The sequence below is a fragment of the Caretta caretta genome, chromosome 9, assembly GCF_965140235.1.
Source record: "Caretta caretta isolate rCarCar2 chromosome 9, rCarCar1.hap1, whole genome shotgun sequence".
Lineage (NCBI taxonomy): Eukaryota > Metazoa > Chordata > Testudines > Cheloniidae > Caretta > Caretta caretta.
In genome coordinates this window covers 59,155,026-59,168,717 of record NC_134214.1, presented here as the reverse complement: position 1 = coordinate 59,168,717, position 13,692 = coordinate 59,155,026, and the positions used below count along the sequence as shown (strand labels likewise).

The following is a 13,692-nucleotide window of genomic DNA, read 5'->3' as shown; positions in this document are numbered from 1 at the left end:
AAACCCTTCTTCAAAATTCCACACACATTGGGGCTAAAGCGGCAAGAGCCTATTCAAAACCCAAAACCCAATGGAGGGAAACCAGTGAGGTGAGACCAGCCTGAGTGCCATAGCGTGCATCTGCAGAGCCCTCCCCCATTCACCACCTCACTGAGTGAAACCCACCCCAAGTGCTGACTTGTAACACACATACAGATACCCCATATCCAAGCAGGGATCAGACCCCGGGACCCTCAGCAGAGGCCTCTCCCATGTGAGCCTGGTCCTGGATTCAGTGCCAGGGAACAGCTGGAATGGCTGTATGCAAACACAGCCATGGTTTAATCACACAAACATGCTCTCCTGAAACATCACTTGGCGTCAGCAGAGACACATGTCCCCTGCTGAGAACAGCTATTGCAAGCAGGGTGTTTTTTTCCCCAGGGTGACGCTAGGAGATGGTAGGTTCCACCCCTGAATTCAACAAGTTTTCATGGCATGGAGACAGTCTACCAGCAAGCCAGCTTAACGCCTGCCATTGACTTCTAAAAGGTAACCCAAGGCAGTTTGTAAACTCCAGCTGCAAGTCCAGATGGGTCTATTGCATGGTGCAGCCACTGCTGGGGAGGAACTCCTCCACATACGTTGCCACTGCTCTGGAGAGGTAGGTCATGGTGCCAAACCTGCCACTAGGGGCACTGTCATATAGCAAGGTACAGATGCCTGTGGCAGGATCCTTCTGCAGCATGTTGTCATCAGCGCCCAGTGCTTTCTGTGTGGGTGAGGAGTGGGGAAAAGGAGAGAAGGGAGTTATCAGCCACCTGTGCATCCCCAAGTGCCACATCACTTCCACCCAACACCCCCAGCCAACCCTGCCTATACTCCAGCAGAAAGCACCACCAGCACCCCCATTTCTACTGCCCAAACCCTGCCGCCACCACCACCACCACCACCTCTTCCTCCTCTCCACCCTCATCACCATCGCTAGAAATATGTCCTGGATTTTGGGGAACCTGGTCACTCCCTGGAGGTGACATGTAAACTTGCTCTTAACCATCAGGGCTTGAGTCTCAAATGGACACTCAGTAGAAGCCTTTGACTGTACTGCTGCTGCAAGTTCTCTGTGCCATGACCCACATGTGCTAAGGAACGTACGACATGCACGCTTGCCACCACAGCCCCACACAGTCCAAGGCCAGGTTCATCTCACTCATTCCCTCTGGCAGAGGGCAGGTTCCCTACCTGTTCTTCACAGAATAAGTCATTTGCTATGTGCACAATCTTTTCCACTGCAATGATGCCCCCAATGCTGTGTATTTCCACATCTGCCAGCATGGTCAGGACAAGGATGGCTTCTACCAGGAGCTGCCTGTATTCTGGCTGCGGGACACGGTTTAAGACGGACTCCACATGGACTGAAAACTTGATCTCCCCAGGAGTCATCTGTGAGAAACAAAAGCCTATTAATACACATGCAGGTGTGTCCCATGTTCCAGTGAACCCCACAACGCTCACAGCACACACCCAGCCCAAAACCCACAATCTAGCGCTTTGTAGCATTTCATAGCAGGCAGCAAATTGCTCAGTATCCTTAGCCCCATTGTGTAGATGGATGAACAGAAGCACAGACAGAGAAAGTGCTTTGCCCAGGGCTCCCCAGCAAGTCAGTGGGATGGAACCTACATTCCGAGCGCCTCCCTCCATAAGGGATGTGCCGGTGCAGGGGCAATGTACTGACAGAGCAACTGGCTGACTGAGGCTGATGGGGCCCTTGAGGTCAGAAGCACTGAAGATCGTGCTTCACAGAGTACTCTTGGGGGAATTCTATGCTACTTTGTGCATGCATAATTAATAAGCCATGCATATTTTTAATTTTTTGCTTAGAAAAAAAGCTTCTGCTGAAATGTTGCTGCAGTTCTGCATTTTGCCCACCAGAGGACACTGTGGCAATAGAACAAATCAGCAGCTCCCAGCCAGCAAGGGAAAGAGAGCCTTCAGTGTCTTCTTTGTGCCTGTCAGGCCAGGAGACAGGGGCTATGGGGAGACAGACAGCATGGGGTGCTGGTGGGGGATGGGCCCAGACAGGGGCTCTTAAGGGCTAGTGATGGTGGACAGACTGAGGCAGGGGCTGAATGGGAGTGGAGGCACAGAGCCAGAGGAGGGAGGGGGGTGCAGGCCCACATGGTGATGGGAGCTGGGGTGCAGAGCTACATAGGGACAGAGGAGTGGCTAGGAAGGGGCACAGAGACACATGGGGATGGGGTTCAGGGCCACATGAGGATGGACTGGAGTGGGTGTCTGAGTGGGGGTGGAGGGACATGTGGACAGGGAGTGTAAGGATACATAAGGGTGCAGGAACACATGGGGACAGGGGCAGATGTGCCTGACCGAATGGGAGAGGCTAGGGGTCAGCCAGGGTCTGCATGGGGAAGCTCCCTAACAATCCCTCCCCACTCCCGCAAAAAACCTGTTCCATACTTTTCCCACCCATACCCAAGAACCCTCCAAGTTCACAGCCAGGCTTTTTCCCAGCCATTTACTTCCCTCTCACTCAGCTCCTCCATTACCCCTGAATCCCACAGGCCTGTGCCCTGCTTCTGAGGGGTGTGGGAAATATGGTTCTGTGTTGTAGTTTAAATGGATTATTACTCAGAATTCTGTATTAATATGCCTAGTAAGGAATCTATGTCAAAAACCACATCCTGAATCTTTTTCGTTGTCTGTATTGTTACAGATCTACTTGCTGACAGGTATTTTGAGATAAATGACCAAAAATAATTGAAACTGGTGTGATTATATTGTGTTATTTTGACAAATAAAATTTGCAGAATTGTGCAGAATTTTAAAATATTGTGCGCAGAATTTTAAATGTTTTGGCACAGAAGTAACAGAGCAGCTAGCCACAATGTGGGAGAAGCAGCCACCATCGCAGACTGGTCTTGCTCATGACACAGCAAAGCCACTCAACGTTCCGCTCTGTGCCTGAGAGCAGGTGCTTGACCAGCCCAGAGGCTCAGCACTGTTGAGAGTTGCAGGGCCTTCTCTCATCCACATGGGGAAAACAGCGATCGAGACCCTGCTGCTCCACAGTCAAGAGGGGGAGGAAGCAGCGAGACACTCTCACCAACCAGGAGGGGGAATAGTCAGACAAGTGGGCGGGGGATCGTTTAGAGCCCCGATGATGGGATGGCGGGGGAAAGGGAGAAGAGCTGATGTGCTGGGAGAGCCAGGCCCTGTTTAGACCTCCCTGGAGATAAAAGGTGATGGGCTGGGAGGGAGAATAAGAACTATTATGCAAATACTTGCAGGGTGGGGAGATAAGTGAGAGAGAGGCAGAGTGGTAGCAACACCTATGTTACAGCTACCTGATGCTTCTCAAACCATTCTCAACTGCTTTGCAAACTCTGACAAACATCATTCTGCAGGCTGACCTTTCCACGCATGTTCTCTGTCTGAGCCGGATTTATTTTGGGGGTTGGGAGGAAGACGAGGACAATGAAGTTAGAACAAAGACAGTCTGGCTTTTTGAGAATGAGGCTGGGGAAAGGACAGCTTTGTCAGCAGTAAAATAATCATTCCAAGGCTTTTGGTATGGGCAGCCTTAATTCTGGCACGTCCTAACCTTGGAACACCTGACTGCCTGAATTTGCAATCTTAACACTTTGACACGATTTCTCACACACACTTCCCTCATAAGGTCAACTGATACCCCCGCCCCAAAGCTCTTACCTCTTTGGTTGTTGAGGCTGGAAGTACAAAGCCCTCCACAGAGAGGCCATGGCACTGCAGAATAAGACCAAGGGTTAGAGGTTGCAGCCCAGACAGGCTGCTGTTCACTATCCTGGATTCCCCCGTCCCCGAGCGGAGTTTTTAAAACCCTGCAAACCAATAACTGCATTTTCCATTCACCACACAGAGCATGCAGCCTTGAGAAATGCAGTTAGCACCCAGATGTGGTGGACACATGGTAAAGTTTAGGCCTTTTCTACATGGTAAGGGGACCTGAAACAATAATTGCAGTAGTAACTCAACCCCTAGCTATTTCAGTTGAAGTCTGGGCGTGGGCACACACTGTGTACGAGTGCCTTCGTATCACCTTGGTTAAACTGGATTAGTTCTCCCAAGAAACAGGCTTTTTACTGAAGGATAAAGCCCTTTCACTGAAAGTGAGTGTCCAGACCCAGACATCCAGCAGAATGACAAAGGGGTGGATTGCAACAGTCCCTTTGCTTCCATTTACCATGTAGACAAGCCCCAAGTTTGGTGCTGTATGTCTCACATCCATGCCTTGCTGTATGACCGTACCTCTAGTTGGCAGTTTGGTACCATGACCTACCTCTCCAGACTAGCAGCTAGGTCTGTGCAGGAATTCCTCCCCAGCACCAGGCAGTAAACCCATCTGGGCCTCTAGCTGCACTTTAAAAGCAGCAGAGAGGCAAATCTGGGCTGTCCTGGATAATGCAGGGGGCCACATGTGCCCCTGGTGCCCCTGCAGCCCCTGAACAAGAGAGTCACAAATTGCCTCCCTCTGTCAGCACAGAGATGAAATGGGCCTTTTACACCTATGCAGCCCTGGGAACAGAATTTAGCAGCAAAGCCAGCCAACAGGGTGGGACTCCCAGCAGTAATAAAAAGCACCTTGCTTTATGGTGCTGGGCTTTTGTCGCAGAGCTCCCAAGCAAACTCTGGAAACCAGCATGGCTTGCAGCTATTGGAATAGGCCCTCCAAGGCAGGGGTAGGGTAGTTGCTGAGCTGGCTAGAACACAGAACGATGAGGTGTGTGTGCTGCCGGTGGATCGTCCCCATGATGTGAGAACACTGGCCAAGGGGAGCCAGGTGCATGCATGTGCGCTCACGCACTCACACATACACGTGTGGAAGGGACAGCTGAATGGTAGCATGAGACCACCTCACCTTCTGCAGGATTTTCCAGACCTTCTGGTAGAACCCCACCGGGACCCTGTTGAGAGCTCCGTCCAGCCGCCTTCTCCGCTGCCACTGGCCATGGCGGCCATCTCTGGAGACCTGATCTTCCAGCATGCTAGCAAAGGATCCTCCAGCAGGCAAGAAGGAGTTTCCAGAACTCTGAGGACAAAACAGAGTTACAGTGAAGGCAACAGGACCAGGATGAAGCACTAGAGAGAGCACCTCCCTAGCTTGCGGAGCTCTAACTGCAGAGAAGCACTTGACCATGTTCCCCCGGGCTGTGATCTCAGCAGCTCAAGTTACACAAGAAGGATCAGGCTGGGCTAGTACTTGAAGGGGAGACCAAAGAACACAATTCTGTAGAGGACACTTCCTCTCCCAACCAGCATTAACCAATGTCCTAATATGGATTAGGACACACAGAATGCTGTCTGATGAGACAAAGCCACAGATCCCCTGGCAATCTCTGCCCAAGTCAGGGCATTAGCCTAGTGCCCTGGGGACAATCCAGAGGGGGTTATTACATTCTACCTTTCTAGAGCACCAGAGTTGCATCTGGATTCTCCATTTCCACAGCTGGCCTTGTGGAAATGGAGAATCCCATCACCACCTTGCCTTCTGGTTCCACCATCAAGCCTGGGCTGGGGAGACTGACCAGACAGCACCATTTTCTCCTGGCCTGCTTCCTCAGGAGAGCTACATTAGCCCTGAGTGTCAAAGCCTGCCTTGAAAGAGTCTTCCCAAGTGGCTGTGTGCCTAGCTTGTGCTTAATGCTGCTATAGCTGGCTTCCTGTCCTAAATGGTTGTGTAACTTTGCTAGCCACTGCTAATGGGCTACTGTATTCCACTCCAGAGGTGGCTGCATTCCACCCCAGGGTGAAGAGATTCCTGCCTCTAGCTAGCAAAATGCTCTGGAACAGACACATTGCATGTGTAAACATAAGATGCACATTACCAGAGGAGATCCTGAATCCATCTCCAGAGAGTGGAAGCCACAAGACTAGAGAGGAGAAGAGAGACAGTGAAAGCCTGATGGGATGGAGCAGGCAGCAGAAGCATTAGCAGAAGCACGGGCAAAGCTTGGTGTCATTCAATGTCTATCCCAGGTGATTGTGGCTAGCCAGAGACTTTAGAGCCAGTTTAGGAAGATGCACCACAGAGTTTCACATTAAACCAAAGCTGGAAGAGGGGCAGGAACATACCAGCGCAGGAGATTAAAGAGCCAGGTGGATGCCTGGAGAGGCTGGTTAAACAGTTTAGCATTTACAAGGTGACACACTGCACAGTGTGAAATCCAAGGAGCTGGGCTCCCCTTCCAGAATTACCGTGCCAGACTGTGGCTTTAGGACACAGTAGCTACACTGTCAGCCCCTCAGCCTGGTTAGAATCTAATGCGGAGGGGGTGGTCCTGGAGGTTTAGATCTACTCAGGCACAGAGGCTTACAGTATCCCAGCTAGAGGCTATTTAAGGTAGGGCCTGGAAAGAGCCAGTGAGCTCATCACATCAGCACTGCAGCAGTAGCTAGCCCATCCCAGAGTGACAGCCCGGGAGTGGGCAGGAGGCAGCAGGGGATTCAGAGGGAGCCACGTTCCCTACTGCTCTATCAGGCAGCTGGGAAGGGAGAGCAGAAGTCGATTTGCTTGGTGGGGTTATTTGACAGGAGTCCTGCAGTGTGATTAGGGGCTGTGCTGCATTCCACAGCGCAAGGTATAGTCTGGCTGTTGGGCACAGCGTAGTTAACTACAGGACATGCTGCCTACTTAGCTTCACTGCAATGAACTAAGTGAGCTTCCTGACCCAGTGTGTTCTAGCAAGTTAAACATCTGTGGTTATGCAGACAGGCCCAGTGTGTCCCACAGCATGGAACAAAGCACCATCGTTTGGATTCTGTTCTGTCTCCCCCCACCCCTTTTCCCCCTGTAGGCCAGGCCTGCATTGCTAAAACAGCTGGCTAAGACTAGTGATCTTCTCTAGCAAAGATTATCCCCTGGAGGGGTCCTGGGAAGAGCTTTGAGAAGAAAAGCGGGTCAGAGGCCTGCTGAGTGCTCCTCACCGTTGATCCTCCAGCACTGTGTACTATGGTACGTCCATTGTTCCTATTCCTCTCCCAGCCCCACCAGGACCCCTGGCTGACCCCTGGCCAGAGAACCACAGGAGTTCCCAGACTGGGTCCCAGAATGGCAATGCTATTAGTCTGGGGCAGAGAGACCCAACACTGGATTCCATCTGCTCTTCACAGCTTCCCAGGCCACAAGTCACCACCAGCCGAGGACTAAAGCTTAGGGAACACAAGACACAGTCACAACCTCACCCAAGAGCCTCTTGCTCACAGCTCTGGCCTGTAGTTTGCTGGTTGGTCCTTCAAGCGACCCAACTGTAGCTCACAGTTCCTCCAGCTGGAGAGCTGAGCCCCAAACCCTAAGCTGTCATAGGGGAAGGCAGCTCACTTGCTATGGCTTGAAACAAGCCCGTTAGCTCATGCATGCTCAGAAGCTTTCTGGGTGCGCAAGGTTGCCAAATAAGCTAAGGCTTGAAGAGAACATTGGTGGTTTCACCTTACTGTCCCTCAGAGACTGCCTACGTTTATCCAGTTGCTGAAAGATAAAAAGGAGATCACGATACAGACAATGTGACTGGGGCAGCAATACAGATATGCTGCATTCCACAGCTCAAGGAAGAGTCTGGCTGGTAACCACAGTGCAGTTAGCTATATAACTTACAACTTCTGTTCCCTTCCACCTCCCTCACTCCGAGGCCTGCATCTCTGTCTAAGGTACTTCTATGGCCCTCCTCAGAACGGCTCCATCGCTAACCACAGGGCAGGGCCATATCCCCATTGTACACGTGGGAACTGAGTGATTTGCTCTGGCAGAGCAGAGAATGGAATCTGGGTGTCCTGTGGCTCAGTGCCCTAACCACTGAACCATCCTTCCTCTTACGAGCCTAGCTTCACCGCTAGTCCTCACGGCTTTTCCACTTACACTCAAAGAGCAGACGCTTGTATCAGAACAACCTGCATGTTTGCTCGTTTGGTTTCTCCTCTTAATCTAAGGGTCTATCTGCATGGGAAAGACCATCCAGGGGTTTGTATTGACAATCTTATTTCAGTTTAACTTAATTCTGTTCCTAGCCAGCTTAAGCTAAACTGAAATCCACAGGTGTGTGAACGCACACATCAGTGCACTTAACATTGTTCCAGATTCACACCTCGGGCTAACCTGGCTTTCCACACAAACAAGCCCTACAACAGAGTCACCAGCGGAGCACATGTTGTGTGCTGTCCCCCACCCTTCGTGGCATCCTGCTCGCACAGGAGCACAGCAAGCTGCCAGGCTGCTGAGTTCAGAGTTACACAGAAGACAGATGCATCACAGGTTTCACCGTGACATATACCCCAGGATGCAGGATTCCTCATTTTATTTATACTTTGGATGCAATGCTGGAGCCAAGGGCCCAGGGAGACGCAGGATTAAAGAGTAGCCCTGGAAATGTCTGCTCAGTGACTCTATTACTGCCATCTCAAAGAAATCCTAAGCTTGACTCAGCAGCCCACTAGCAAGCATGCAGGGGGAAGGTACAGGAGTGGGCCCGCAGAGTCAGGTGGACAAGGAGAAACCCAGCACTTTTCTGGAGAGCTACCAGAGCACACCAGGAACAGGTGTCCACACGATGCTGCATGCTAGCTACTGGGAATTTCCTGCCAATGGTGGCGATAAAGCCCTGATCATCTCGCTACAGAAGGGCAGTCCCCACTCCTGCCAGTTGAGCTAAGAGGAGAAACTCTCAGTAGCTGTTAGCACAGAGGTGAGCAAACTAAGGGGCGTGGGCCACATCTGGCCCACGGATCCGTCCTGCCTGGCCCTTGAGCTTCTGGCTGAGGAGGATGGCCCCTGGCCCCTCCCCGGCTGTCACCCCTCCCCTGCAGCCACGCCGCTGCACAGGCTGAGCTCTGGGCAGCGGGGCTGCCTGCTCATGCAGGGTAGCATGGCAGGCTCTGGCCGGGCAGCACGGCGACCAGACATGCTGCTCTGAGCGGCATGGTAAGGGGGCCGGGGCCAGGGGGTTGGATAAGGGGTAGGGGGTCCCGAGGGGCAGTCAGGGGACAGGGAGCAATTGCATGGGGTGGAGGTTCGGGGGAAGGGGGGCAGTCAGTGGACGGGAAACAGGGGGCAGTTGGATAGGGCAGAGGATTGGGGGAGGGGGCGGGGGGGTTGGATGGGTTAGCAGGACAAGGCCCATGACAGCTGGGTAGTTCTCATCCCATCCAGCAGAGGGGTGCACACATGCCTTGCTACTATACAGCTTCTCCACCTATTGCCTTCTGAAACACAACCAAAATCAATATACCAATAAAATCACCAAGCCCCTGCCTACAGCCCATCCCACAGCTACCCACAATCAATGTCCTCCACAGCCCCACCCAGTACTCCAGCCAGCTCACACATAGCTCAACCCCAACCCCCTCAACATCCCAGCCCCTCTCCATACACCCACCTCCCCCACACCAACACACACCTGTTTGATCTCACTCTTCAACTTCACTATCCCAGCTCGCTCTGTTTTAGTTGCTCCGACGGCGCCAACCTCGCGGATGGAAATAGCTGGGGTTAGGGCTGAATCAACAGAACGCACTGCAAGGGAGGAGGGGACAGGCATGGTCAGAATTCACTGCCAGGGCTCTGAGGACACAGATTCAGCGACAGTCAGGGCACCTCGTGCTCCCAAGGCCCTTCTTATAGCACCTCCACCGAGCAGGACCTGGGGTGCCCCTGCTTTAACCTTTTCAGAAGCCCAGAACTACAGGAACTACTGCCATAGAAGGAGAAGTTTCCTCTATCACCAGTAGCTGTCCTGTCATCCCTGACTGATGCCCGCTCCATACACTGGCAGGACCTGTCTGTTTTACCACCAAACGTGGGGTGGAGTTATTTTAATACTGAATTCTGGACTGGGCTCAGACACACGCCTGTATGTGTTCAGGCAGCCCAAACTGCAATGGGCAATGAGGATGAACGACCAGGGTCTCTCAGGATGCCAACAGCCATGGCACTGGTGTGTGAAGGACACTGCATCCCTGAATAAGTTATGGTGAGATGCACGTGCCTGGGACATCAGACGAATGGACACCTCTGAGTTGCTGGAAATGAGACTAAGGCTAGACCAGAGTGTGGTTATGGTACAGTTTCATCTCCAAGAACATTCAGCATCATTTTAGAGGCAGCCACTTCAAGATTTCAGCTTAATCAGACAGACTCACCGCTCTTCTCCACTCCAAACTCCTTGCCAGAGAGAATGTGGTGTAGAAGACTCTTCATATCTGAAGGACTGAGGTTCATCAAGCTCTCGGTGGCTTCTTCAGCTAGAGATCAGAGATTAATTGTAAGAGACACTGCCAACAAGGTCACCTCCTTCCCCTCCCAACCTACATCATTAGTGGAGAAGGGAGGATTCTTAGAGGAAGTTCTAGTAAGAGGTTCCTGGCTCGAGGGGCACAAGTGAATCTAGGTGTTTCCATACATTAGTTGCACACCAGGATTTATTAATGAAGCACTTGAGTTCTCATCCTGCTCTGCCTCCCCAGAAGAAAAAATATATGGCTAAGCGATACTGTCAGCCTGATGTCCAGTTGATTACAGATACAGGAGGGAAGAATAGTGCAGGTGCTATACTTGCCTCACAGCCCCTGGCCAAATCAAATCACTCCACTCCCCTCACCCTCTCCTCCAGTCACTGTGCAAAAAGTCCACAAAACCATCCGGGAAACAGGGGAACTGACTATGCTGTGAAATGTGCACATGCTTAGAGAAACTTGTTCTTCTGGGATCAGTCTATCCAAAGTACTTATATGGCCCCCATTACCTCTGAGCACCTCACAATTTTTATTGTATTTTCCCCATGACAAACCTGTGAAGTAGAGTATTTTCCCCATTCTACAGATGGGGAACTGAGGCACAGAAAGACTAAGGGCATATCTACACTACAGGGACTATAGCAGCACAGCTATGGCACCGTAGCTATGTCGGCATAAACCCATAGCATAGACGTAACCTACAGTAAGGGAATGGTTTTTCCATGACTGTAGGACCACCTCCTCCCCGAGTCACTAGGTGGATGGAAGCATTCTTCTGTCAACCTAGCTGTATCTTTGCTGGAGGTTAGGTTGGAATAGGTATGGCACTCAGGGGGCTGGATTTTTTCACACTTCTGAATGATGTAGCTTTGTCAAACCTGGCCCAAGTGACTTGCCCAGGGTCACACACAGTCTGTGGCACAGCAGGAATTGAACCCGGTTCTCTGAAGTCCCGCACCCCGGCCTATGTCTGGGCCAGTGGTACGTGTACCTCCGGGGGTACACAGAGTTCGTCCAGGGGGTACCTCAACTCATCTAGAGATTTTCCTAGTTTTACAACAGGCTACATAAAAAGCACTAGTGAAGTCAGTACTAACTACAATTTCATACAGATAATGACTTGTTTATACTGCTCTATATACTATACGCTGAAATGTAAGTACAATATTTATATTCCAATCGACTGATTTTATAATTACATGGTAAAAAATGAGAAAGTCAAATTTTTCAGTAACTATGTACTGTGACACTTCTGTATTTTTCTGTCTGATTTTGTAAGCAAGTAGATTTTAAGTGTGGTGAAACTTGGGGATACACAAGACAAAATCAGACTCCTGAAGGGTGTACAGTAGTCTGGAAAGGTTGAGAGCCACTGCTCTGTGTTGTCCCTCCACTCTGGTCTTCGGCATTTCCTTGTAACACTTGCAGGGCCAATAGTTTCCCAATCCAAGCGTAACTTAGGCTGACTGTGTCCCTTCAAAGTGAGGAACAGTTTCACAACACCCAAAAATCAAACAAAGCTGTTCTCACACCCCAATCTCTCTCAGGATCCCAACACGCTAGCTGAATGCACAGTGAGGATTCAGACCTGTTTGAGCAGGTAGCCAAGTTTTTAAACAGAAAAAAAAAAAAAAAAAAGTAACAAAGTGGCCGAGCTGGTGAGCAGGGACTTGCTATATTTTTAGTACTATCAAGCACTTAGTAACTTTACTAGCTACATATCTCCCTTTCACATTTTCCCCAGAAGCTTTATTTTATTGGCTATACTACTATACAACAAGTTGACTATATAACCCAGTAATGCAATTATACTAGTGATTCTCAACCGGAGCCCGTGGCCTTTAGCACACAGCTGAGCTGGGCTGCAGCTGTGTACTAACTGGGCTGTGGACTCCGGTTGAGAACCACTGGTATAATCACATTACTCAGACACAAGGTGCCCACATACATGGGCTCATGGAGATTTCCCTAGATACTCCAGAGGTCTTGCAGTGAAAGCTTGAGGGACAGTTTGATGTCACAGCCCTTTCCTGCCTGGGGAAGGTTCGGCTGGGGTGAGACACCTCACCCACGTTGTCTGTGTTAGAAAAAAGGCAGCCACTCTGCTAATATGCCAGCTGTGAGGCAACATGCAACAAAGCCTGGGTGTTCTGTATACTGGGGGCCCCCGGTCAGCCACTCGCAGGCTGGGAGTTAGAGGGATGCTCCCACCCTTTGTCTGTCTCATCTGTCTTTGGACAGTGGACTCGGGCTGGTACCTGAGCAGTGCAGGGAATGTGCCAGCTCCGTTGCCATCACCTGGATGATAAGCCCAATGCGCAGGCGGAACATCTCGGCAAAGAGGGCAGGCTGGGTACGTATATACATGGCCAGGTAGACCATGATTTCCTGAAAGGGAAAAGCAAGGAGACACAGGTCACAAGGCAGCCCACCAGTGGGACAGGCGCATCCTCTGGCCTGTGAGGGCACTGATAGGGTGTCCGGGAACCACCTGTCACCTGAGTCAGGATCGAGACGCTCATGTTCTTCTCACTGGCTTCGTCAATCAGGCGGGTGAGCTCCTCATACGGGACGGGGCTGAGGAGACAATGGGAATAAAGAGGAGATCCCAGTACATGCAGACACAGGGAAGGTATGATCTACAACCCCTCAACACAGGGCTAATGCCCCTTCACCTGACTTTAGACAGCCCCCACATAGTGACCTCAAAGCAGGTGGGGCAATATGTCCAGCACGATGGGCACAGCCAGCAAGGCTCAGGGGAAAGGAAGCTCATACAGATCCAGCCTTGGAAAGCAGTGACCTCTTTCCCATGGGCAGGCAGAGGCGGAGCCTCAAAGGTGGGCAGAGCCTGGTAGAGTACGGTACTCACCATCTGTTATGTTCTCCCTCCCCACCCCATCTCAAAGTTGACCCCCGGATCAATGCAATGATATCGGCCGCCTTGGTACACTGAGGCAAAAGGAGCTGAACTCACGCAGAGATCGTCTTCTCCCGAGGCTCTGGAGGAAGCCCCACTGTCAAGTGCTTCTGATGAGACAGGAGGTCAGTGCAGGCCTAGACAGAGATACCATCATGCACTTGGTTATGGATGCTTAATAGCCAAAGAGCCGCCACGGCCTTACAGGCGCGCTCCTTTCCTCCCTCCCAGCGAGAGCTTCACGCACACCTCTCAGATACACAGTGTGGCTTATGGACTATTTTCTAGAGTTCCATCTTCACTGCAGGGATTGTACTGGGCTCAGCTTGGTGTGAGATCCTATCCTCTCCCCAGCCCCTAGAGCGGGATTTTCTGTACAGTCTGCAAATCCAAACCATGATGGGCCAAGCTTTTAGCAGGGACCAGCACTCCCCGTTCCAGCTGTCGGAGCCACGGACATTCAGGCCACGTACTTCTAAGTGAGCGCATAAATCAGTACGTCCCTGTGGCATCTC

The 13,692-nt window shown here is 51.3% G+C and overlaps 1 protein-coding gene across 6 annotated transcripts in view; it reads right to left on the bottom strand.

The window, feature by feature from the left end:
- Positions 1-283: 283 nt before the first annotated feature.
- Positions 284-13,692, bottom strand: part of PHKA1 (phosphorylase kinase regulatory subunit alpha 1) — a 71,571-nt gene continuing 58,162 nt past the window's right edge. For 2 of the 6 annotated variants that reach the window (XM_048863401.2, XM_048863405.2), the window contains 11 exons: positions 13,235-13,314; positions 12,756-12,834; positions 12,516-12,645; positions 10,165-10,266; positions 9,423-9,538; positions 7,463-7,501; positions 5,862-5,906; positions 4,895-5,065; positions 3,709-3,762; positions 1,222-1,422; positions 284-751 (listed from right to left, as the gene is read on the bottom strand). In XM_048863401.2, the coding sequence (XP_048719358.1) occupies positions 578-751; positions 1,222-1,422; positions 3,709-3,762; positions 4,895-5,065; positions 5,862-5,906; positions 7,463-7,501; positions 9,423-9,538; positions 10,165-10,266; positions 12,516-12,645; positions 12,756-12,834; positions 13,235-13,314 (1,191 nt within the window). In that variant the 3' untranslated portion in view covers positions 284-577. The remainder of the gene's footprint in view (positions 752-1,221; positions 1,423-3,708; positions 3,763-4,894; positions 5,066-5,861; positions 5,907-7,462; positions 7,502-9,422; positions 9,539-10,164; positions 10,267-12,515; positions 12,646-12,755; positions 12,835-13,234; positions 13,315-13,692) is intronic. The other 4 variants (XM_048863404.2, XM_048863406.2, XM_048863403.2 and 1 more) reach the window with 3 other exon arrangements.